Source organism: Typopeltis vanoorti, chromosome 1 (assembly GCF_054136105.1).
Source record: "Typopeltis vanoorti isolate ZY-2024b chromosome 1, IOZ_Tvanoo_1.0, whole genome shotgun sequence".
Taxonomy (NCBI): Eukaryota; Metazoa; Arthropoda; class Arachnida; order Uropygi; family Thelyphonidae; genus Typopeltis; species Typopeltis vanoorti.
The window spans coordinates 124,583,653-124,609,154 of record NC_143549.1 but is presented as its reverse complement, the minus strand read 5'-3'; the positions used below and the strand labels follow the sequence as shown (position 1 = coordinate 124,609,154).

At 31.9% G+C, this 25,502-nt stretch overlaps 1 protein-coding gene across 2 annotated transcripts in view; it reads right to left on the bottom strand.

Moving 5' to 3' along the window:
- LOC150110385 (uncharacterized) overlaps positions 1-24,503 on the bottom strand; it is a 155,619-nt gene extending 131,116 nt beyond the window's left edge. The window contains exons 1-7 of one of the 2 annotated variants that reach the window (XM_090399153.1): positions 24,341-24,489; positions 9,296-9,421; positions 6,795-6,853; positions 5,810-5,935; positions 2,827-2,925; positions 1,792-1,874; positions 33-259 (exon numbers count right to left, since the gene is read on the bottom strand). In XM_090399153.1, coding sequence (XP_090255279.1) covers positions 1,833-1,874; positions 2,827-2,925; positions 5,810-5,935; positions 6,795-6,853; positions 9,296-9,395 — 426 coding nt within the window. In that variant the 5' untranslated portion in view covers positions 9,396-9,421; positions 24,341-24,489 and the 3' untranslated portion in view covers positions 33-259; positions 1,792-1,832. Of the gene's footprint in view, positions 1-32; positions 260-1,791; positions 1,875-2,826; positions 2,926-5,809; positions 5,936-6,794; positions 6,854-9,295; positions 9,422-24,340 lie in introns of those variants that run through there. The other variant, XM_090399144.1, reaches the window with a different exon arrangement.
- Positions 24,504-25,502: the final 999 nt, after the last annotated feature.

Sequence of the window (25,502 nt, the reverse complement as noted above, 5' to 3'; positions counted from 1 at the left end):
TTTAATAATATAAGTGTAATGAAAAATGACCATTTCATGCATTGATTTTATTGGTACTATATCATATTTCTACACTGTTAATCACAAGCCTCAAAGAAGATAATCAAATACAACATGTTAACAGAAAATCTATGATTTATTTGACGAAACAAGAATCCAACAGTTTTTTTTTTCTTTCATTTCCACTCAGTGGAATTAATGAAAGAAAACTAAACTTTTTTTCGTTATTTCTTCATGCAGGAAACAGAGAGCTTTTGACCTGGAATAGAAAGAAATATATCAAATATAAACACACACACACACACACACACACACACACACACACACACACACACACACACACACACACACACACACACACACACACACACACACACACACACACACACACACACACACACACACACACACACACACACACACACACACACACACACACACACACACACACACACACACACACATCAATATTTGTTTTGGTTTCGTTATCTTATCAAAACATCAGTCCTCTAATGAATTTATGTTCAGCAAAGATACAGGAGAAACCTATCTATCTAAGTAAAAGGTCTAATTTTAATTAGCCTTGCTTTCTAAACTAGTGCAATTGTATTATCAAATTTTCTGAGTTATTGAATTAGAAAGCAGAAATGATGAAAAAAAAATTATATCTGATATCAACTAACACAGATACAGCTCAAAAAGTGTTATACAAGGTTTCCGTAGTCCAAGAATCGAATCTGTGATGGCCTTTCTTTTGCAGAACTCAACATTCTGGCATTAGAATGCTATAATTTTAATTATAGCATTCTAATGGTATAATTATAATGAGATCCATACAATGTCTAAAGCACCTTCAGATTTCATATTGATAAAAAGAATAATTTTTACCGTAATATCAGTCAGTCGACTCTGTAATTAATTTGGTCGCACTTATATAAAAAAATATTTATTATTGCATTCATGTCTCTTAGAATCCTATGAATTATATTGTTATTTCCTTCTTGGCCTTGATATTCTATGACAATCCAAAACACCTACTTCAGGAGTTATTTTTTACGTTTATATTATCTCTGCTTGTATAAAAAAGTAATCTTTCCATAATCAAAAAAAGTGATACGAAATCACACAATATTTTACTTATAACAAACTCACACAAAATTCTCAGAATAGTAATGTGAAACTGAAAGTCAATAGTTCATCTGTTAATGACTGAATCCACAGTGAAAGAATGTTGTTGAACTTCTGAAGATATACATTCAATATTTTGTTACAAACACGGTTGTTAATAAATGCGTTGTATGTCAGGTGGTGGCAGTTGCTGTTTACTTGCATGCTTTACATTCGTCAGAACGTTTCTTCAAGACGTATCGAATTATGAGTTCAGCAGAAAAAATTCCATATTTATGAAATACTCTTCGATCTTTTCAGTATCTGTTTAAGCTTCTACCAGATCGTTATAGTTTCTGTGAAAATTACATATACGGCTTTAATAAAATATATCTATTACATACGATTTAGTCCATAAATACACTCAAGCTTTTTTTCATTGCAGATGACTGATTTTTCAGTAACAAAAGTATCGTATTCAAGAATTATGAGGAACTATTAATATGCACTGAAGATGCGAAATGTGAATTCAGCGTTGATTAGTCGCAATAAAAATCCCAGAGATTTCGAACGACTTTCAAAAAAATTATTTATTCTTCAACTTTCGATATAAACTTTGGTTTTAATGTACTAATGTAAAATATAAAGGATTTAATCGCCTTCCGTCCTTTTCTTTATACTTACTTTGCCATTAATCAGAGAGAGAGAGATGATATTTATGAGTCTCAAATCAAGCATTTTATGCTAGTTGGGTCAATTCCACATTTCTGAAAAATCAGAGGAATAAAATATTCACTATGATCCAGAGTTGAGTCAGTTATTATTTAAAAGTAAGTCAAAAATGTATGGTTTCATTTTGAATCTTACATGTTATAAAAGTCATTATGCACGAGAGGCTTTATTCACTGAGTGATAACACTTAAAAGTACGAATACATTTATCACCAGTTCCTTTAATATAAATGATGTTTTATTCTAATAAATACTGAATACCTAGTAAACAAATATTTATCGTATAATTCTCCATTCCTATATATTGGTATACTATTACAATACACACTGAGTCCCTTTGATTTACGTATAATTTTTAGCAACCACATTTATTAAACCTTTAAAAATGTAATATACTTTGTTATTGAAAATAACTAAAAATTAGAAAATATTAACAATATTTTATTAGCTATCGAAGATTCGTCTTTTTTAATAGGAAAAGTACTGTTAATCCTAATATTTTCCATCTTAATACATTACACAGCAATGCATCTTATCGCATAACACATCGGTCTCTAAGATTTCAAGTGACACATATAAATGCTAATTCATATTTATCAGATAATGAAATTAATTTAAGCTAAATTATATGTGAATAGAGCAATTGAGTTACGTGATCACTTGAAATATCGATTGTGGGATGTTGAGTTAAGTTCTTTGCTGCCTGAAATATTCTGGAAAATAAGGAGGTACCATAACTTATAATAATTGAAAGTAATAGCTAAGTAAAAAACTAACTTTAACTTTAAGTTAACTTCAAGTAATTGCTTAAAAGAACATTGATTTTTTTTTGTATAAAATAATACTCTCAAGTAATGTGCAGCGATGCGATACATATCAGAAATTCTAAAGAAATTCTAAAGTTATAGAAAATGTGAAATATTACAGCTATTTTATATCTATAAATGCGTTTTCATTGCTATTATATAAATAAAGAAATCCACATTACCTGGCTTGCTTCAAAGAATTCTATTGTTAGATTCTGAAGTGATTTTTCGGTACTATTTGAAACAGTCTGGATAAGGCAGTCAATCCATTGCTCCTTTATCTAGCAATATAATGTGCATGTTGAATATATTCCTTTATATTATTAAATAAATAATTCATTAATGTTTCTTCAGAAATAGTTTATATATATAAATATACTGTATCCTATCCCAAAACACTGGAAGAGTTGCAATTATATAAATAATTCGTGTCTTCATAGAAATAAATAACTACATTTGTTCTGTTATCGGCATTAGTAACTGCACTGATGCAAAGTGAAACCTCTGTTACTGATACATAATAGAAAGTCGCGATGAGTAAGTCGGGGTAGAGTTTGTACTCTACCCCTTATTTACCATATCACATTATTTGGACACTGCATAAATAAACCTTAAGATTTATTTATTAAGTGCCCGAAATTCGTGTTACAATTCATTCCGCAGTTGCTGCACTAGGTTCAACTAGCCGTCTGTGTAATGACCCATTATTACATAACAATGGGTCATGTTCAAAATAATTGCATTCTACTCATAGCCCTTTTCGCAGTATACCAATTGAAAGGGATATTTATGTCTTCCAAAGTCATAAAGTGAGACTAAAATTTATTATTTAATTCTGGGATTACAGAGACCTTATCCACCTGTCAAACAGCAACCCGCATATAACATTCTCTATATTGACTTTTTCTTTGGTACAGAATACCAATATAAATGACGTTGTCTTGGCATTCTTTTCCAGAAACACTAGATCCATAGTAAATGTCTGATTGAGTCCAATTATATCCTGAATCTTGTTTAATCTCTGTTCCCGCATTTTTCCTTACATTTTTAAGATTTAATTCACGTTCATGTTAATAACTTCGTCTACTTTTTCTGATATTCCTGTCTTTCAAAAGCTGAGATTCATATTCTTCCTTCTTCTCAGTGATTGTCTAAGCAGCTTCTCTCATCCACTCACCTTACTCTGATTCAGATTACTTTCAAAGCTAACTTCCTCCTTCGCTCTCCCATCAACAAACTTTTACTATGTTTTAGAGTTCATTACTATCCGGTTTACAAGTTGATGGGTGTTCCATTTGCAACACTCATGTGGGAGACTGACCATATATCGTGGTTCATCTAGCCCAGGTTTTCTCAAGGTTTTTTGGATCATGCCCCACCTCAAGGCCTCAAAGATTTTGATGTCTCCCCTCGCCGACAATGGTGAGTGTTTTGTGTATATCAGTGATAAGGTGACGAATGCAACATCATTTTCTAATTTCCCCAAAAATATTCAAACTTCCTCCCTGTGGGGCGTACGCCCGACGTTGAGAAACACTGGTCTAGCCTTATGTCACGATTCTGGTCATTTATTATTTTACTCCTTCCATGCTCAATTATGTCTTCAAATAAGTAACAGCTAGAGATTTCTGCCACATTCTGCAGCTATCAGTATTACGAGCGTGGTCTGAAAGGTTCTCGGCCGAACAATGAAATAATGAATTTATAATTTCAAAAGTATTTTAATTTTTCATGAAAATATCCCTTAAGACAGATACATTTATTCCAGCGTTGCACCAGCGCCATTATCCCGTCTCTGTACTGGTTCTCAGTAGATCTGCAAAATACTCCTGTACAGCTGCAATCACCTCCTAATTCGAAGAAAAACATTGGCCAGCAAGGAAGAAGTTTAGTTTTGGGAAGAGATAGAAGTCAGAGGGATCCAAATCTGGGGAATAGGGTGGATGTTCCAACAATTCATAGTGCATATCCCCCTTAATTTTACATTGCCAAAACACCTTTGTTGGCAAGTGCATTTTCCTGATGAAAGATTTTTTTTTTCTTCTGCAAACCGGGTCTTTTCTCTTGAATTTTTTCATCTAGTCTGTTTAGAAGATCGGAATAATATTCCCCGGTTATTCATTTATCCCTTTCAACTTAACTAATAAACAAATGCCTGTTGTATCCCAAAACACACCGATGCCATGACCTTTCCTGCTGATGGAACCGACTTTGTCTTCTTTGGCAGTGGGAAACCTGCTTCTGTCCAATAATTACACATTCATATAATCATCAATATATAATTATATTCATGATTATATTTATAATATAATCATGAATATAAATCTCATCCATTGTAATAAATCGACGCAAAAAATTCAGTTTTGTTCTTGTTAAAACGCTCCAAGCAGTGTTCAGAGATTTTCATGCCAGTGCGCTTTCTATCTGCTGTGAGCAACGCGACACCAAACTTGCGCAACACGTTTTCATTTGAAATTCTTCATACAAAATATATCCTACAAGTTCTTTTGAAATGCGTGTAGTCTCAGCAATTTCACGCATTTTGACTCGCCGGTCATACAATACCATATTGTGCAATTGATCAATGATTTCTGGTGGTGTTACAGTTTTTGGACATCCTTCATTTGGATCATATTCAAAACTGGTACGGCCACGTTTAAAGTCTGCAGCCCTTTTCTTAATTATCGGAAACGAAGAAGGAGAGTGCCGATAAACTTTTATGAACTTCGAGTGAATTTCTTTTGGGGTTAAACTTTCTTTTGCAAAGAAATTTATAACCGCACCATACTCAATTTTATCCATTTCAAGGGATATAGACAAGGGATATAGAATGAAAAAAAAAAAACTACTCGATTGAATGACTTGCAATTTCACACGGATGCTTAGGACAGATATACCAACTTTTAAAAAAATTCTTGCCTATAGTGTTGCCATCTAAAGTCGAGGCAGAGAACTTTTCAGAACATAGGTTACGATTATCATTGTGTACTTGCTTTCAGAAAAAAAATCCATATTATAAATAATGAATTAAATTTCGTAATTATCGTTAGTGTTTCATAAAAATACCAGAATAATATTCAGTAGGAAAATTCCCAGCATAATGCTAGTTTTTCACTCAAATTCCCTCTAATTATTTATATATTATTAATTCATAGGGAAGTTTACCTCACTAGGTTTAGCACAATAGCAATTTATTCGGCTGTCTTTGCACACGAACTTCAAGAGATCACTTGTGCTATTAGAATTTACACCTTGAACTTCATTCATGCATTGGATTTTCACTTTCAACAACTAAAAGATAAAGATAAATTTATAATAAATACGTGTAAAACTTGTCTACTGTAACATTAGATTTAATAACGTCGGTTAAGTAATTTTGAAAACTTTGTGACGTCTTAGCACACATAGCAGTTGATATTCCTAAAATGTAAGGTTATGAAATAAAACTAAAACATACAATCGCTAATATCACATTCAGGAAATATTTTAATTCTATTTTAATTTTAATAATCAATTATATTTAAAAGTGAAATTTAAACCATAAACGAATTGATAGTATTTACTGCTTGTGGATGATCACTTCACACGAACTTCAAGAGACCACTTGTTCTATTAGAATTTACACCTTGAACTTACTTCATACATAGGATTTTCACTTTCAACATCTCTCCTAATCTACTCTCCTAATTCACCTAACCAAAAATCTTTAATTTTTTGAGAAAGCAAAAGGAAAAAGAAAAGAAAATAATGCGCGGAATCTCACTTAGATCTACATAACAGATTTCACAAGAAGAACCGATGGATGCTGGTAACAGAGGAATAGATGAGTAAGAATAACTTGAGAGGATGATAGATGATGTTCGTAAGATTATTGGAGAAATTATACAATCTGCGATATAAATGCATGTGAATTTGAGGACTTAAGGGAGGGCTGTGTGTTCAGGGTGCGTGAACACATGGCCTCGTATGTTCAACACGCTCCACGAAAACAAGATGGCGGTTGTTCCACACTCTTCCTACTCTCCCGATCTCTCTCCATGTGACTTTTTTATTCCCTTTTTTATTTATTTATATATAATATACAGTATATAAAAATATTGAAAACCTTAAAAGTACTGCTTGATATTCATTTTTGAAGAACCGTACTTACTTCGTAGAATTCTTTATCCAGACATTCCAAATATTTTAAGTGGAGCTCTTCTGTTAAAGCTACAGAAATAAATAATAACAGATAAATCACCTTTGTTACTATTTCACCTCTCCTTACAAGTTACAATTCACTTTTTCTGGATTACTATCGCATTAACTTATTTTGAAGTACATCACAATTAATTATATTCATAATTATAACAGTAAATATTTTCCCATTCTTAATATGTATGTGTCATTGATTTTATTTTATTTATGTATTTTGCTGAGATGTGTTAGTCATATGTTGCTGGCCTGTTTTTACAATTGGGAGAGTTGGTTTCAGAGCCTAACCGCCCTCTAACCGACAGGCTGGTAATATAAAACCCTCTCTGGAACATTAAAGAATGTGATTGTCATTGAGAAATGAATTTCATTTCTCAAAGACAATCACATACATTAATGTGATTGTCTTCGGTTCGAAGTCATTGTTCCTGATGAAGTAAAAAAAAATGACTGTCGCAACAAAAGTATGTTAGTAACAGTTCAGCTATAAGATACACTTTCAAATATCTCTGTGGGCACGCGACATCTGAGGATTTTCTTCATTCTTATTACTAAATGAAACAAAACTGCTTTAATCACAAAGTAGTTCTGGAGCTTTTCTTATAATTTAGGATGACTGCAGCTGATATATAAAACATTGCAGTTGTCTACTTCACTCATTCATTTGCTTACAAATAGATATGCGATGGCCTTTTGAGTAACAAATTGTAACATATATGTTGAATCTGTACTTTTATATTTCTATAATGCCTATCAGAGTGTTCGTTATTCAACGATGCTGTTTTGCTTAAAAGGTCTGGTTTCAAATAACGTCTAGGGTATAAAGAATCTTGATCAGGACTTTCTAAAAGGTGAGATAGTCAGAGACAGATGTGTTTATTCACCCGAAATTCTGGGTTTTGCATCCACAAACAAGCAAACCGTAGAATAATAGACAATATACAGATTTCAAAAGCGTGCAGCATATGAGATGTGTCTGCATGTAATCTTACAACAATATAGGACAAGAATTGTACTGACCATAGTACTGAATGACTCATTGTCATTCAGTACAATATTGTACTGAATGACAATGAGTATAATGAATATAATTATTTAATAATTGTAATTAGTATAATTAATGAATATAATTTCAGAAATTATACTTCAATTTTCAAACAGTGTAATAAATAATGAATACAATATTACATTTCTTTCTAACCAATTGCTCACTAATATGATACAGTATACATCAATGAAAATATATAAATGAAGCACATTTTATTAATATAGTATAAATATATCATATTGATGATTATGGGAATATACGGATAATCCCATAATATCCGAAAAAGATGTATATTAAAAGAGATTCATTGAAATTACTGTATGGTGGCGGCAACTAGTATACGACAAATACTATTCGCCTGGTTGGCTGAATAGTTAACGTAACCACTGTTCAACCCACAGGCTGGCAGTTTGAATCCCACCGCGGGATGGTATTTGTGATCGTTTTTAAATTGGAGATAAATTTTATACCCCGGTGACAGACCAGTTCTGCGCTTATTGGAGGCCTGAAGTGATTTCAAAAAAAAAAATAAAATAAAAAAAAAAAATATATATATATATATATATATATATATATATATATATATATATATATATATATATATATATATATATATATATATATATATATATATATATATATATTATCTGTGAACTATTCCGGCAAGATGGATTGATTGGACCTGTGGTCTTTTTCTCTCTGTCGTATTTGCTCCGAAATTTCTGGATTATGAAATAATTTGGAGCACTTGGCTCGCCCATTCTCAGCTAATTGACTATCAGGAAGTATTTTGTTTTCTTTCCGGTTTTTTGTTTTAATTAAAAATGTTATTTGCTTGCTATATTTTTATGTTTATCCTGAGATATTTGCTTTAATTTATGTTAGGTGATATACCTTAACCGGCTTGATATATTTTTGAGCCTTTGTCTTGCCCTTTGTGGGTTTCGTATAATTGCTCCAAAAATATGCTGTTTCTAAGTTCACTCTGTGTTGATCATGCAGAAGTTCTGAAATGAATTACTTTTTTTTTAACTTTTGCCAACCTATTTTCATTACAGTTTAAAGTTCCCTCTAGTAACTAGATCTTTTTCACTTGATTCTTCTCGACGTATCTAGTTTGCATGTCATTTCTCCTATCTACTGTTCTTTCCCTACTAATATGAAACCATTCTCTTCAGCAACCTAACTAATATCTAAAACCCGCATGCCGTCATACAAGTGCAGCTTTTGTCCCCGGAAATATGCTGATTCTAAATGCACAATGTATTGATCAGGCAGACGTTCTGAGATGAATGACTTTATTATCTTTGCTGTTCCTAAATAATTTCCATTGAAAATAAATTTGTGTTTATATCACTTTTATTACGTTATTGTTTATAGTCTACTGAAAATAAATTTGTTCTACTTACTGCAGATAACACAGTTCAGTTCTGCTTCGAACTCATAGTAGCTACAAAACACAAATGTCGAGACAAAGGTTAAGAACAGTACAGATCGCAGCATCATCATGCAATAGTTAACTTTCAGTGATTGTCCTGAAGATGAAATAAAAGAAAACTAGTTAACTACAAGATAAACAAATACAATACAGCCTTTTCAATTTCTGAGCACACACACACACAGTGTGCTTAGAAATTGATAAGGTCGTATATGTTTAAAAATTGTACACACACGCGCACACACACACACACACACACACACACACACATGCAGGTATCGTAATTCCTTTTCTAGAATAGTTAAGAATGCAGCATGTTATTACCATGGATAAGCTATTTGAGAGTTTTCGAAATTTTGGAAACCCTACTCTTTTCCCCTTTCAAAAACTACAGGCCTGAAATATCAGTCAAATGCTATGGAAATCACTTGCGATCTGAAAGATCCACCAAAGATCAATGTCACGGTGAGAATTGAACATGCGCTAATTAGGTTAATTTGTCTATATTATCTAGGTAATTAGGTGGCGACAGAGGACTGAACCCACTAAGATATACTTTCTGCCGAAGCAACTTAACTCTGCTATCCGCCTTGCATTACTGCTGTCTCTTATTTTGATACTTATAGAAAATATTACCAGGGGACACATATGCGAAGTACGACATCCACATGTGAAGTTTTTCGCTTCTGAAGAACCTATGATTGAAATTTATCTCAGAATTTTCATTATCAAAATTGTTAGTATTATTGTACTACTACTACAACTACTACTGCTAATAATAATAATAATAATAATAATAATAATAATAATAATAATAATAATAATAATAATAATAATAATAATAATAATAATTATTATTATTATTATTATTATTATTATTATTATTATTATTATTATTATTATTATTATTATTATTATTATTATTATTATTTATTACTTCTTGTAGTAGCCATTAGTCAACTTCCTTAATGGTATCTCCGCCATGAGGTGGTAAGGAGACTTGTGGCCAACTACTGTATGACCTCAATAGCTATGCCAGCAAAATGTAATGTACTGATAGGTCATGCATGCTGGACAGGTCCAGAGGTTGGTACCAGACTAAGATATATATATATATATATATATATATATATATATATATATATATACACACAGTATATACCTTATCCTCCAACTACAAGTTCTTTGCTTAAGACTATATTGAGTATAAGGGTATTTTGCTTAAAGCTGCTTACCTTAACAAACAAAACTCCTTAATAACTCAGAAGCTCTAAACAGAAAATTCATCGGACAGAAATAATGGATTACGACCAAGAAAGGATAAAAGTAAAATAATAGGAATCTCGAACATTTTAAATGTATCCACGTGTAATGTAAGAAATACAGCACAAAGGAATTGGAATTAGTTAAACAACTAAAACCAAAAATATTAATATAGCTGTGATAACAGAAACAAAAAAGAAATTAAAGAGAAGAAAAGTTGTGTAATGAAGTAGACCAAAAATGATTCATCTTCGAGTGGAGTGACATTTTACCTGATAAGATATATAAAAAAATAGAATAGTAAAATAAAATTTTGCAAATAATCGAATTATTACGGTTAAATTAAAAACAAATAGAAACTATCATACTTGAATATCATAGGAGTTTATGCCCCTGAAGGTGGTACCAAGCGGATTTTGAACAATTTATAAGGAACAATAAAAATAGTTTAATGTAATAATAATGACTATATATTTATAGCATTACACTTTAATGCTTGAGTTGGAAATGATCCAATCGTAAATGTTTTAGGTAAATGAGGAGACATTCGCATGGATATCAAGGAGTAAGAACAATTACACAATTCTGCATTTTCAATAAATTAAAAATGAATAATACTCCAGCTTTCGAAAAAAATGGCATAAATGTAAATACTTTGATTGGCAGAGGAACAAGATAAGGTATTAGAATGCTATATCAATCAGGAATAACATATTAAATAAAATAACGAAGAATAATGAAAAGTAATAAAGATAATTCGTAAGGCAGTCCATGGAACATAGATATAGAAAATATAATAAACGAAAAACAAATAATACAGATAATTCCTTAAAACACAAAGCAAATGGAAGAAATATACAAAACAAAAGAAATATAACTGAAACCAAAGTAAAGAAATCTCAGCAAGAATACAAAATATTAAGACAAATATGGATACATAGGTAAGATAATTAAATACTAAGATTAATATTTAGGAAATTAAGCAATGAAGAAAGACATCTAGCACATATTAACATAATACATTAGGAGCAATGGATAGAAAATGCCGAGAATTTATGCTACGATCAAACTTTATTAATATAAAATAACAACGAAGAAATCAGTATTGATATAAAACCATTTAGATTCGAAGAACTAATATAAGCAATGTGCCTGTCAAAATTATAAAATCAATTGGAGTAGAGAGCAGCATAAGTACATAGCTTTGCAAATATGGCATAGAATATTTACATAAAAGTTTTATCTTAAATATCATAAGTAACTCTGTTGAAGCAAATGTGCGGTTCCATCATCAAAATCTAAGGTTATAAAAATATTTATAAAAGGAGATCGAGGTGGTTGTGGAAATTTATCATAGATCATCGTAGTTTATTCACAATATGATACAATGTGAAAATGGAAAAGATATTTACATTAAAAATAAAGATTGCAATTTATGGTCTTCCCAAGTCTCTCTATCTTGAGAAAACTGGTAGATGTCAGATGGAGTTTTACAGATCAGCCTATCGATGGTTTCACAGATGTATTGCCAAAATTGTTTGCATTGTCTTCCTCTACCGCGATTGCCGTCTTCTGGTTTGTACAGGATGAGAGATTCAAAAAAGAGCGAGACTTCAGCACGTCTGAGTTGATGTTCAAGCCATCTGAGTTGCAGTTTTTTTTTATTATACTGACATAGGATTCTTGCTTAGCCAGATTTAGCACAGCAGAGTTAGTGACACAGTTCATCCAAGAATAAAACTGTGGTTTCAAAGGAGTTAATTAGTTGTGTAGTTTTTTGGTGCTTATTGTCCAAGTTTGAAAACAATAAAAGGAGATGGATCTACTGGTTCAGATGGATCAATGATATTAGTGATGAATTCTAAATCGGGCAGTGTTTGTTATTGAAGACTAGGGCCAGCTGTTTACGTTTTCTAATATCATTTTTTGTATTGCTGATGTAGGATCCAAGATATTGAAAATCCTTTACTCCTTCTAAGAGTTTATTGTTGATATGATGTATAAAGATTGCTATAGCATTGTGATCTTTATAAAGTGATGAGATTGCTTGTATGATTTTTAAGGTTAGACCATAAGAGTTGAGTATTTTAAACAGTGCTTCTCTATTAATGGAGTCAAAGGCTTTTTTGAAGTCTATAAAGGCTAAAATGAGGTAAGGTTTTATCATGTGAAGCGTTTACGATTCTTCAGATGCAATGTATCTGTTCTATTGTACATCTTGGATTTTAGAAATCCAGCTTGATTTTTTCTTAAAATTGGTGTTAATTAAGGTGTTAATTAATTATTCTATTGTAGATTTTAATTATAGTTAATAGCAAATAATACCTCTGTAATAATACCTCTATGGAAATTACGGAGGAATAATTTTATTAAATGCAGGTTACAAAATATATAATAAAATTATTCTTTTTATGGCTATTTCGTCTTCTTTCGTTTGGGAGTGTCATTGGCCTTCTACTCAAAAATTCTTAGGGCATTACTGATGTATTATAGACACAAATATATGCAGACTAATAGAGAAAGAAATTTCGGACTTACCTTGCTTGGATGTTGTTGGCTATCTTCTTTCCATGATATGCATACTTCTGCTGTTAGTCTGTTAAAGGAAGGGGGATTGGAAAAGTGTGGGGGGTTGAGGCAATGTGGGAAATATTAATTTGAAAAAACCTGGGTTTTGTATATATATATATATATATATATATATATGTAATTATAATATTATTATTAAGGGTGGGCGTAGCGCTTTTTTGGAGCGGAAAGAGATGGAAAAACGGCTGAAAATAGATATTGTTTTTTTGAAAAAGGGGAAGGGTTTATCGGAGTAGGAGTCGGGGGAAGGGGGTTAACGGGATGCGAGCCGTTTCGACCGTTCGTCACATTCGGAACACACGGGGAAGTGGATGCTATGTCATGTCGGTTTGGTGTTTCTGCCTTTGGAGTGCTTGAGTTATTGCCTATTGGTCGGGGTCGTGACCTAATTTTTATTTTATGGAGCTTCCAACACTCGAAGATTCCAACATTTGAAGAAATCTCCGTTATGTTATGTAGAGTCGGTGGACGTTGAATGAGTTTTCGTCACATATCATGGCTATCGTTTCCGATATTTTTTAGCATTGTTTCGTTGTCTTGTCTGTCTATTATTACGGCCTTGTCGATTTGTGGAGTATGTTTCTGTTCAGAAACATATAGTCGTAAAAATAATAGTTTTTTAAGAGGAGTAACATGGGAATTTTTCCAGAAATAATACTTATGATAAAGTTTGAATAAGATACATGGAAATATTGTAATCAATCTAGTTTCAGAAAAACAAAATGGTTTGAAATATGGAAGATCGCGTATAGGAAATATTTATGTTTTGAAACAAATTATTGAAATAACGAGAACTTCATTCAGGCATTAATTTGGCTTTTATATATTATGAGGAAACCTTTGAAAAAATACATACAAAAAACTATGCAGTATAATGATAAAGCAACAATTTCCATTTTGTTTAGTCCATGCTATATAAAGTTCATACAAAAGATACAAAATAATAAATAAAAATACAGTTAGATTATACATTAACTGAACAGATTGAACTTAATCAAGGAGGAATAAGGTAGGGATGTAATTCCACTCCGAATCTATTCAATATATATAATTATCAAATTATTAAAATGTTGTAAACAAAACAAACAATATACTCAATTAACCAGAAGACAGCTGTCCACGCAATACTGTACTCCGATAATTATATTATATTACAAGACAATGATATAGAATGGAAAGACATCGATTACCAACAGAAGTGGTAATCGGTGTCTAAATATACAGATCAACTGGAATATAGACAAACAGGAAAGAAAGAGAGCTTGGCAGATGAAGACTAACTGCCTGGTGGAAAGGCCAGTGAAACCGAAAGAGACCATTGCCTAACACTTAATAATAAGTCATTCGTGAAAATAGTTCATTTAATTCTTAATTGTGAATAGTTTATTTGTATTTGTTATTTCTGCATTTTATATGAAAGCTATAATTTAATTATTTAAATGTATTCTTTCTCCGTTTCTATTTGTCATGGTTATTATTGTCTGTTAAATTAAAATATAAAATCGCTAGTTCATTGATATCCAAAACCCACTGGCTGGGAGGAGTGTATTGTATACAGTTTTCCTTCCTAAAAGACAGTACTCGGTAATACATATTATCAGCATTGGATACCTTAGTGCTTCGGTATTCCATGTTGCACGTCAGCACCACCATGTGTCGATTTAATTTAACATGAAATTGAAATACTTCGCATTAAAATAAGTTTCAAAACAATAGGTGATTTGAAATGAAACATATGATATATATATATATATATATATATTATTTTATTCACGTGTGGTCAATGATGCAATATGAAAAATGTTGCAGTATTTGCTGTTCGTGTGGATCTGCCTATTCCACGGGCTCTACTCGTTAAAGTTCGTTTAAAAAAGAAGAGTTAAGAATACATCTTAGGAAAAAAATTACTCTCAATCCTTCCCTTTCCTCCTTCTTTAGTATCCGAGAAGAGGAGAAAATGAACTTACTTCAAAAATCGTAAAATTCCACGATATACAAAAAGTTAAAATTAGACTGCAGTCCCAAGAATGATATTTTCTTTACGCCTTAAAGTATCATGTTGTCAAAGTTGTCGACACTCGAGTAAAAGTTGTCGAAGTTTTAATTGAAACTTGCTTACAGACGAAAAAAAGTAGTAGTGCTCACATTTTTCGAAATTTAAGCCGAAAAAAGAAAGCACGAATCAGAAAAATTAGCTTCAAACAAATCGCAATAAGACTTGCTTCCAGAATAATTCCATATCAAATTGCTGTACACGAAAGGAGAAAATATCACCAATGACAAATAGAAACTATCAAATAAGACATGTATGATATCAAAGAGCTAATTACTGCGATATGTTCTTCCTCATACAAGAAACAAAACTTATTGATGCGCAATTAAATTTTGTGCTTAATCTGCAAAGACTCTTAACAGTAACCTGAGTCACTGATGTGATTCAGATTAATGTTTTCATCTGTTGAGAACCGCAGTGTCCTTAAAGGACACTATAATTTTCAAGAGATAACTACGCAGAAACCCAAAATACTTGAAATTCTAATATTTTCAGACAAGGCAGATAATAATAATAATAATAATAATAATAATTTTTTTTAAACATTTTATTATGTCTCAGTATAAATTACATACAATAATAATATTTACAATATTTACAATAAGGTTTATACAGAATTTTTGAATTTAGAATATAATAATAATAATAATAATAATAATAATAATATTTTTTTTCTTTTTTTTTTATAAACGACTTATTTGTTTTTACAATGAAAATGATAAGGTTTACTATCACACAGAGTATCTGCACACACACAATGAAAAACATATTATCTTTTCTGTGCAGTACGAAAAATTCGATATACAAAATGCAGAGTACATTTTATAAATATGAATATACATTTTTTTAAACTAGCTAAATATGGATTGGCACCAGTGTGCACACAATTCACGATACAATGCAGTAATGCAGCATACACACACAATTCAATAATAATAATAATAATTTTTGTTTTTTTTTTACATTTTATTATGTCTCAGTATAAGTTACATACAATAATAATATTTACAGTATTTACAATAGGGATTATACAGTATTTTTTTTTTTTTTTTTTATGTCTCAGATGAATTGCATACATAGTTGCTGTAGAAATTATATGTATATAATATTTTTAACGCATTACAAGTGTGTAAAACAGATACTTCCAAGTTAGTAATTTTATTCCTCGAAGCTTAGCAGAGCTTATCTGAGGAAGATAATAGATGACAGAGGGTGGTGGTTTCATGGTTGTGTTCCTATAGTGGTCACAAGCCAGGTGTTGATTTTACTGTTTGTTGGTACGTGTTTGAAAGACTTTGACTGCTATTACAGTTTAACTTTTTTTTTTTTGTGCAAATAGGGTTGGATTTAGACATGGTGTGTTTGTTTCTTTGTGTTCTTGTAGTGGTAATTTTTTGAGAGGGGGGTTGTCTTGGTTTGTGTGTGTGTGTGTGTGTGTGTATGTGTGGTGGGGGAGAGAGAAACAGGAATTGCTCTAATTTTCATTCTCGCTATAATATTTATATAGTGCCTGTTTCAGCTCTCTGTATGTTCCTAGGTTTCTGTTGTCGAATGGCAGTTTGTTTATCATGGCAGTTTGTTTATCATGTCAGGTACGTAGAAGTTTCGGGTGGCTTTGCCGTACTGATTGTTGTACTTATATATTATGTAGTTTGTTGACTGTGGTCTTGTTATTTGTTATGTTGTTCTGATTACTCTATATGTTGGGCTGTAGTAGTGTTTTAACATGACTATGTAGTGGCATAAGTGTTTCACCATAAATATTTTGTGTTTTGTCCATGCTTCCTGCATAAGAGTGGGTTGTTCCCAGAATATCAGTTTTATCATTTTATCTTGCAACCATTGTAGCCTGTTAAGTCTGTAGTCTGCACAGAATGCTTATGATGTGATTGCATATCTTAAAATGTTTTCACATAATGCTTTATAGATTAGTATTTTTATGTGGGTTGGGGCAATGTCTTTTAATCTGTATAGTTTGCTTGCTATTATCCTAAGCTTGATATGTAGGTAGTTTGTATGGCTATTCCAACTTTGATCTGCATCGAAGTGAAGTCCAAGGTAGCCTGTTGTTTTCACCTGTGTGATGGTTGTGGTTTTAGGTTCTGCACTTTGTGTATAGGAGGATGAATGTTTCATAGTGAGATATTTAGTTTCTATGGGCAGGGTTTGGGGGTTTTTGAATATCATTAGCTTTGTTTTTCCAGGGTTTATATATATGCCGTTTTCGGTTAACCAGTTAGTGATCTGATTGATGTCGTGTTGCATATTTTTATAAGCGATATTTGCATTGTTGTGAATGGATACTATGGCCGTGTCGTCTGCATACAGGAAGATTTTACTTTTTAGGGGGAGTTGGCTTATGTCGTGTGTATATATGTTAAATAGAATGGGAGATAGGACAGCTCGTTGCGGCACTCCACAGGTTACATGTACCTCTTTGCTGTGTGCTGGTCCTATACGTGTGATGTGCTTTCTGTTTTTCGTGTATGCTTTAAACCACTGGAGTAGGCGACCTCCAATTCCGATATGGGTAAGTTTCGTTAACAAGGTTTTATGTGTTAGTGTATCAAATGCGTTTGTTAGGTCAATGAATACCACTAATGTTATTCTGTTTTTATCCAATGCAGCGTTTATTAGATCTGTGATGTCTTCCAGGAGTGTTGCTGTTCCTTTATTTTTTTGAAAGCCATATTGTGTTTTGGGTATGATTTGAAAAATTTTCAACGTATGTGGAGAGTTTCTGATGTACAATGCGCTCCATGATTTGGTTGATTACAGGCAGCGTGGCGATAGGTCTGTAATTACTTATTATGTTTCATTTTCCCTGTTTGTGTATGGGTGTGATTAGTGCAGGTTTCAGTGTTTCAGGTATGTGTCCCATTTCGAAGATTTTATTTAACAGTTTTTGTATAACTGGAAGTAGGTCGGTTGAGTGTTTCTTGATGCCTTTTGGTCTGATTCCGTCTATCCCCGGTCCTTTTTTAGGATTAATTTGTTGAATTGCCAGTGATAGTTTTTCTTTTGTTACTGTGGGGAACCACATCGACTGGGTTGCTCGTGGACCTAGTGAAGAATGTTCGTATGTGTGAGGAAAGGTCGTTTCTTGTAGCTTTTGGACAGAATTCACGAAGTGCTGATTAAAGTTGTTTGCCAACTGTTTAAGGGATTTGGGGTTGCAGGCAAAGCTAAGCTGTGTTTTATTGTTTTTGTGGCAGTGGTTCTGTGTATATTGTAATAATAATAATAATAATAATAATAATAATAGTAATAATAATAATTTATTGATCTCTCAAGTATTTATATATATACGATGATCATCTTGAGTTACATTCAGTATATTATTTTACAAGGTTCAGCACTAAGTGCTACTTATAATGAGATATATAATAATAATAATAATAATAATAATAATAATAATAATAAAAATAATAATAATAATAATAATAATAATAATAATAATAATAATAATAATAATAATAATAATAATAATAATAATAATAATAATAATAATAATAATAATAATAATAATAATAATAATAATAATAATAATAATATTCTGCACGTTTATTTCTAAAGTAGGCAAGCAATGTTTGCTGCTGAAACTTCACCCGTTTCGAAGAATCTTGAAATGCACACATAACCCTAAGATTTTTTTTGCTTAGACCTTGAGCGATTACTTGGTTCTTCATTATCTTTGATATGAACATAGACTATAAGGTCGTTTTTCCCAAAGTAGTTATTTTTGATAAGAAATCCTGCACTGTTCAGGATTTCTTCCTGATATATGTGTTTCAACTGGTGTGTGTTCTGATGAGAATTAAATTTCGAAGCAGTTGTTGGCTGATTCCATATCAGTCAGAATGCTGAGAATTACTTCAAAATCAGTACAGAAACTGATATGAGGATCTCAATCAACAACCTAACAGATGTTTCGAATGTTTGTTGCTGATGAGAAATAAATTTCGAAACTGGTGTCTGCTGATTCGATGTCAGGCCTTTCCTATTTGACATACTTTGATATATTTGATATAAAGAAATCAATAAGGAACTTTACAGATGTTCCGAACTGAGTTTCTGATAAGGTATGCTGCAGTTAGAAAGAGTGATGAGGTTTGTAAACCTTATATTTAATACCCTAGTGAAAATACATATTCGCTCTCGATATTGCACACAGTTTTGTTCATTTCCAGTACAACAATTTTTGTTCATTTCCAGTGTAGCCTATATTAAAGATTTTTCACTTCATATGTACTTAGCCATTTTCCAAACATTTATAGTTTCATAAGAAAATATCAGAAGAAAGTTAATAATTTCATTGTTATTATTAAAGATAATCGCATCTATTATCTTCTCTTTTGTACCTCAAGACTTCAAAAAGTCAGGCAGATCCCATTAGACTGGATGTTAGGGTAATTCCTGGTGTATTCATAGAAGAAACATCAACTCGGTTTTAGATGTTTTTTTTTTTTTTTTTTTTGAAACCAGTGAGAACTCACCAGGAATGGTTTGAGAAGGTGTAAAGGTGAAAATACAGGATACAGCCAAGAAGTATCTGGGCCCAATAAGAAGACGAAGAGACCCATGAATATCAGATTCAACATGGGAACTAATCAAAAGAATGCGGTTGGAAAAACAAACCGACAGAGGGACTTAAGAATATAAGAGATTATAAAGAGAAGTCAGAAGAGCTATCTGGTAGGAAAAAGAAAAGTTATATACTAATAAATATGAAGAGATAGATAGTTCCAGATGAGGAGGATCAATTATAAAAGGATGTTTTATTTCGTTCGTGACCAAAAGCGCAAGTTTAAGGTCAAATAGAATGTCAGAATGTCAGCAAAGAGTGAAATGGAGCATTATCAACAGAAGAATTGGAAATCGAAAACAGATGGAAAGAATAATGTGAGGAACTGTGCAATAGAAAAATGAATAAAATAGATTGCAGGAGCCCTCTCTGGAGGAAAATTTCAATTTGGAATTGGAACTTCTTCTACTTACGTATGAAGCTGAAAGAGCAGTAAAGCAGCTTAATAGCAATAAGTCCCCAGGTGCAGATGGAATCCCAGCAGAGTAAAGAACACAGGGGATGGAGGGATCGGAGTGTTTCACAGATTCATTACAAGCATAGCAGAGACAGATTCATGACCTAGAGACTGGAAGAAGTCTGTTTTCATACCACTACATAGGAAGGCAGATATGAAGAATTGGATATAGAACTCTTAGTTTGATATCTCATGCAAGCAGAATTTTATTGAAGATCATGCTAAATAGGATTGAGGTCAAAGTTGAGACAGAGATGCCCGAGGAACAAGCAGATTTTCGCAAATACACGGGCACCAAAGATCAGATCCCTTTCCTTAGACGATCATAGAAAAATATAGAAAAATTTAGATTCCTTCTGGTAATGTGTTTCTTAGGCTATTCTAAGGCTTTTGACTGTGTTCAGCATGTGAAACTCTGGGAACTAATGAAAAGAATGGGTTTTCCCCCAACATGTTATCAGATTGATATCCAACTTACAAGGAGAAAGAAAGCAGGTAAGAAAAGGTGTTGGATTAACTGATTGGCTTCAGGTTGGAAAAGGATTTAGGCAATCATGTTTACTTTCTCCTACCTTGCTTAGTAAACGAGCTCAAGACAGGAATTCAGGATAGGTGGTAGATTGATCAGTAATCTGAGGTATGCTGATGACACAGTACTCCTCTGCAATGACAATGAAGAGGTAGGAGAAATTTCTCATAAAATTAACAAGATCAGTAATAACAGATCAACTCAATCATAGCAAGAAAAAGATTATGATTCTCAAAGGAAATACAAACAGCGTAGCTCTTGAGAAACAAGTGTACCTTAATGGAGAAAGAATTGAAGAAGTAAGCAAGTCTGAATACCTGGGATCCATTATTAATGTGAACAATTGCTGTTCAGCAGACATCAGAAGAAGACTAGGAATGGCAAAAACAACAATCAGAGGTTGTCCGAAATCTCCAAGAATGGATCTATCACCATGGGAACAAAGTTGAGGATATTGGATGCAGTTCTTTTTCTTGAAACAGAAATACGTCAGATAAAAAAAGGAGAGTTGATTTTGATATGCGGTGTTACAGAAGGCTGCTGAGGATATCATATACTAAAAGGCGTACAAATGAATGGGTGTTAGAAAAGATCAGCAGAACTTTAAGGCTTCTTAAGGATATTGACAGAAGAAAGTTAAAATATTTTGGACACATTGAAAGAATGGAAGGAAGACTTCTCATAACAGCAATCGAAGATAAAGCCCAGGACGTCGCAAGATTACATCGGGCCCTGAGGTAAACAAATAAATTTCGCCCCTGATGGATTATAAGACAAAAATATAAGAAAATCTCCAATTGCTATTTTGTTTTTATTACAAGATCAACATTAATTCAAAACAACTACATAATAATATTAATTAAATGTCTGCTCTACGGGGATATCGCACAATTAAACTGTTTTAAGCTCTTCTAAATTTAAATTATAAGCTACGTCCGCCTCTATCGATATAGTTGGTAGACCAACCAATCTTTTTTGGGTCATTGCTGTTTGCAAATAATTTTTAATCGGTTTGAGCTTGGAAAAACTACTTTCCGCACTTCTTACGCTAACAGGAATTGTTAACAATATTCTTAGGGTGGTTGTTACGTTGGGATAAATTTCTACAAGATTTGGTTATATATATACATATATGATAAAATTTGGTGAGGACCACTTTTCTCTTGTATTATTTTTGAGAGAATTTTAATTCTTCAAATAAATCTATTGTATCTACATCAATTTAAAATATCTTGATGCCGTAATACAGCGTCTACTGTAATATGTCTGAACGAGCGCCATTATTAAGCGGCGCCGTGAGGCAGGCTGCCTCTACGTTATACCCTGCCGACGGGAGTGGGTAAAGTTCCTGGAAAAAGAAGAAGTGGTAGACCGTCAATGAGATGGTGGGAAGAATTTGTGTGTGTGTGTGTGTGTGTGTGTGTGTGTGTGTGTGTGTGTGTGTGTGTGTGTGTGTGTGTGTGTGTGTGTGTGTGTGTGTGTGTGTGTGTGTGTGTGTGTGTGTGTGTGTGTGTGTGTGTGTGTGTGTGTGTGTGTGTGTGTGTGTGTGTGTGTGTGTGATCTTCAGAGAGTTGAATCCCCCAGAAGAAAAGCAGATAAGCACACAAGAAGACTACATGGCGAGGGCCTGGTACTGCACATCACCGAGCATCGTAGTGACGAAACGGAATCTGTGGATATCCACCGAATATGTGACATATAACTTCAACTTTGTTTAAAAACGTTCGCATTTGTTTTTCATTCAAAAATAACTCCAAAAAAATAATAATAATACCTATAAATCACAAAACTGAAAATAAAGTAGAGCAAAAATATAAATCTTTTTGCTATAATTTGCTAAAATTTGCTATATGTGTTATCGAAATGTATACTAGGAAGAACACAGATTCTTGATCTAGTTTTCTAACTACAAGTAATTTTCAAGGAGAGAAAAATAAATATTAAATTCACATATTCCATTTTTAAAAATCTTAAACTGAGATTTATTTAGTTGTATTTTTTAACTAATTAACTGTTAACTAATTTTAATCTTACCACTAATATGAGCTCACAAATATTATACAAAAATTGAAAAACAAATATGCTTCAAGGATATATTAACTTTCACTGCAATGTGGTTAATTTTTATTTATTTCATTTATCTTTGTTTAATAAATCGATAATCGTATGGTTGCTTAAAAACTCATTATAAAATGAATAAAATATAAACAAAAATGTCCACTACAATATCATATTTTACATAACGGTACATAGTAAACGGACTTATACCAAAGAATCGTGCAAGTGGTTCAATTTCACTTTCATTTCCTTTCTTTTCTGTTCTCTTTGTTTCAACCATTCTTTTAAAAATGAATTTTCAAGAAAGTGATTATTGATAATCACTTCAGTTATTAATAGTATTATATAACAAACACGGAGTCTTGATAACCTTCCCTATTTAAAGTTTAAAATTTTAATGTTGCAACAATAAATTGAGAAGCTTTACCTCCAAAGGGCAATAACATCAGATATTGTCAACAAATTAGAATTTGGCAGCAAACATGTAATTTAGTTTGTCATAAAAGTGTAAAAATTACTATATACAAGTTAAAATTTCCTTTTGAGTCAATTATATGTGTTTAATGGCAATTGTTGATTTAATTTGTTCACGAACTCTGTCTGTGCATTTTAGTGAAATTATATGATCCATATTATTTTCATATATAATACACATATTTCCATAGCCTGCTAATGGTGTTAATGTATTACACGATAGGGATCGTCTTGTATCACAACATGTGGTACATTCATTTTTTGATAGAAGTGAAAATTAAAATTTGAAAGGATATAAGAATAAAAATTACTATTTACTCATATTTTTTTACATAGGATGATAATGGTATTGGAATAAAAGCAGCAAAGAATATAACGTAGAGTTTATTAAGCCCTATAAATGCACAAATACAAGATATGTGCAAGTATATAAATTTAAGGAAAATGTATGGGTTATTTTTTTTTAAAAAAACTTTAGACAGCAAATATATAAACACACACACACACACACACACACACACACACACACACACACACACACATATATATATATATATATATATATATATATCTTAAAACATCTTAACATAGAAAACATCTTAAGAATAGGCAATGGAAATGTAAATTCATTAAATACGAGTAAATAGCTTATTTACATACTAGGTAAACGCAAAAATGTAAAAATCACTACTTCGTATTAAAATTGTTTAAATGTATAGTATCTGTAAGGCGCACTTCATAAAGGTTCCGGCACGCAACGCTATTGTTGCGTTTAGTTTCAACATATGTATGAAGTGAGCAACATACTAAATATCTTGCATATCAGTAATTGTTTAAACATAAATAAAAATAAAATGACAAATTATTTATTTATTCCCACAAAATTTCGGCTTTATTTTTTGGATATATTTAAAATATATCAGAAAATTTTACTTCTCTCCTTTTTATCCTTTATAGGTAAAATAAAACCCTATCGAACCAGTTCATACTGAACTTCAAATGACTTACCTTTACGATATCCTTGAAAACAGATGAGACTTCAACAGCGAACTGATACACTTATCATACTTTGCAGATTAAATATTCTTCTAGCCGGAAGTGGAACCTTATATCTGAAAAAAAAAGAAAAAAAAAAGAAGTTTGCTGCAGTACACTGAAGATGCAAAGTTTCAAAAATACGTCTACACAAAATGTTCCGTAAAGTGCAAGGGAAATAAGAGTAAATATTTATTTAATGGCTAGGATGAAAAACAGTTATTTAGCAGCATTTTGTGAGTTCACCTTTAGCAATCGAAATATGTGTACGCTGTTCATTCGAATGTTGATATTCTTAAATGCGTTCTATCAACTCCCGAAAATAATAAAAGTGATATTATTGTTTCAACAGTAGCAAACTATTTTGTTTATATTTTGAAATATATTATTGTTTACTACAAATATTTATTTCCTCTGCGGTAATTGTTGTTTTATCCGTTATCAATGTAGTTGTTCATTTACAAAAATTAAAATTAAATCCATGTCAGTGTGTTACTATTCACAGAATAAAACACCAACTCTTATGTTCATTAGTAATTGATATTTAATTTTTTTATAGGAGATATCTTTTATATATATATCTTTTATATATATATATATATATATATATATATATATATGTGATGTGTTTTGCAATATAATTTTAGACCACAGAAATTTGAAATGAAAACTATTGCGAATATTGTCGCTTTCCAAAGTGAGGATATCCTTTCCCTGATTCCGACTTACTATCGTTTCCGTTTCCTAATAGTATCATATTTCACGAATTATCATCGGTTACTCATTAGGTAAGTTGGATGGTGGTATTATATCGGAGATGAAAATCAGCAATCACTTAAAGACTTTGCAAACATCCATGCCGTAGAGGATTAGAATCCAAAGCCTTGGGTTAGAAACCGGAGATGCAGTCCACAAATTGGAAGAAGTGTTTAATACTCTATTAAATATCGTCAGATAACAATAATTTCAACTAGGTATATAGATTTTTCCCTTAGCATTTTAGAATTATTTATTTTGCAACAAAACATGCCCATTTATTTGCTGTTATCTGACATTTTGTATAAATTTGAATTGATTACCTCGACTTTCATTGTTTTACATCTCTGAATGCTGTAGATAAGCGCACTTCGTTTGT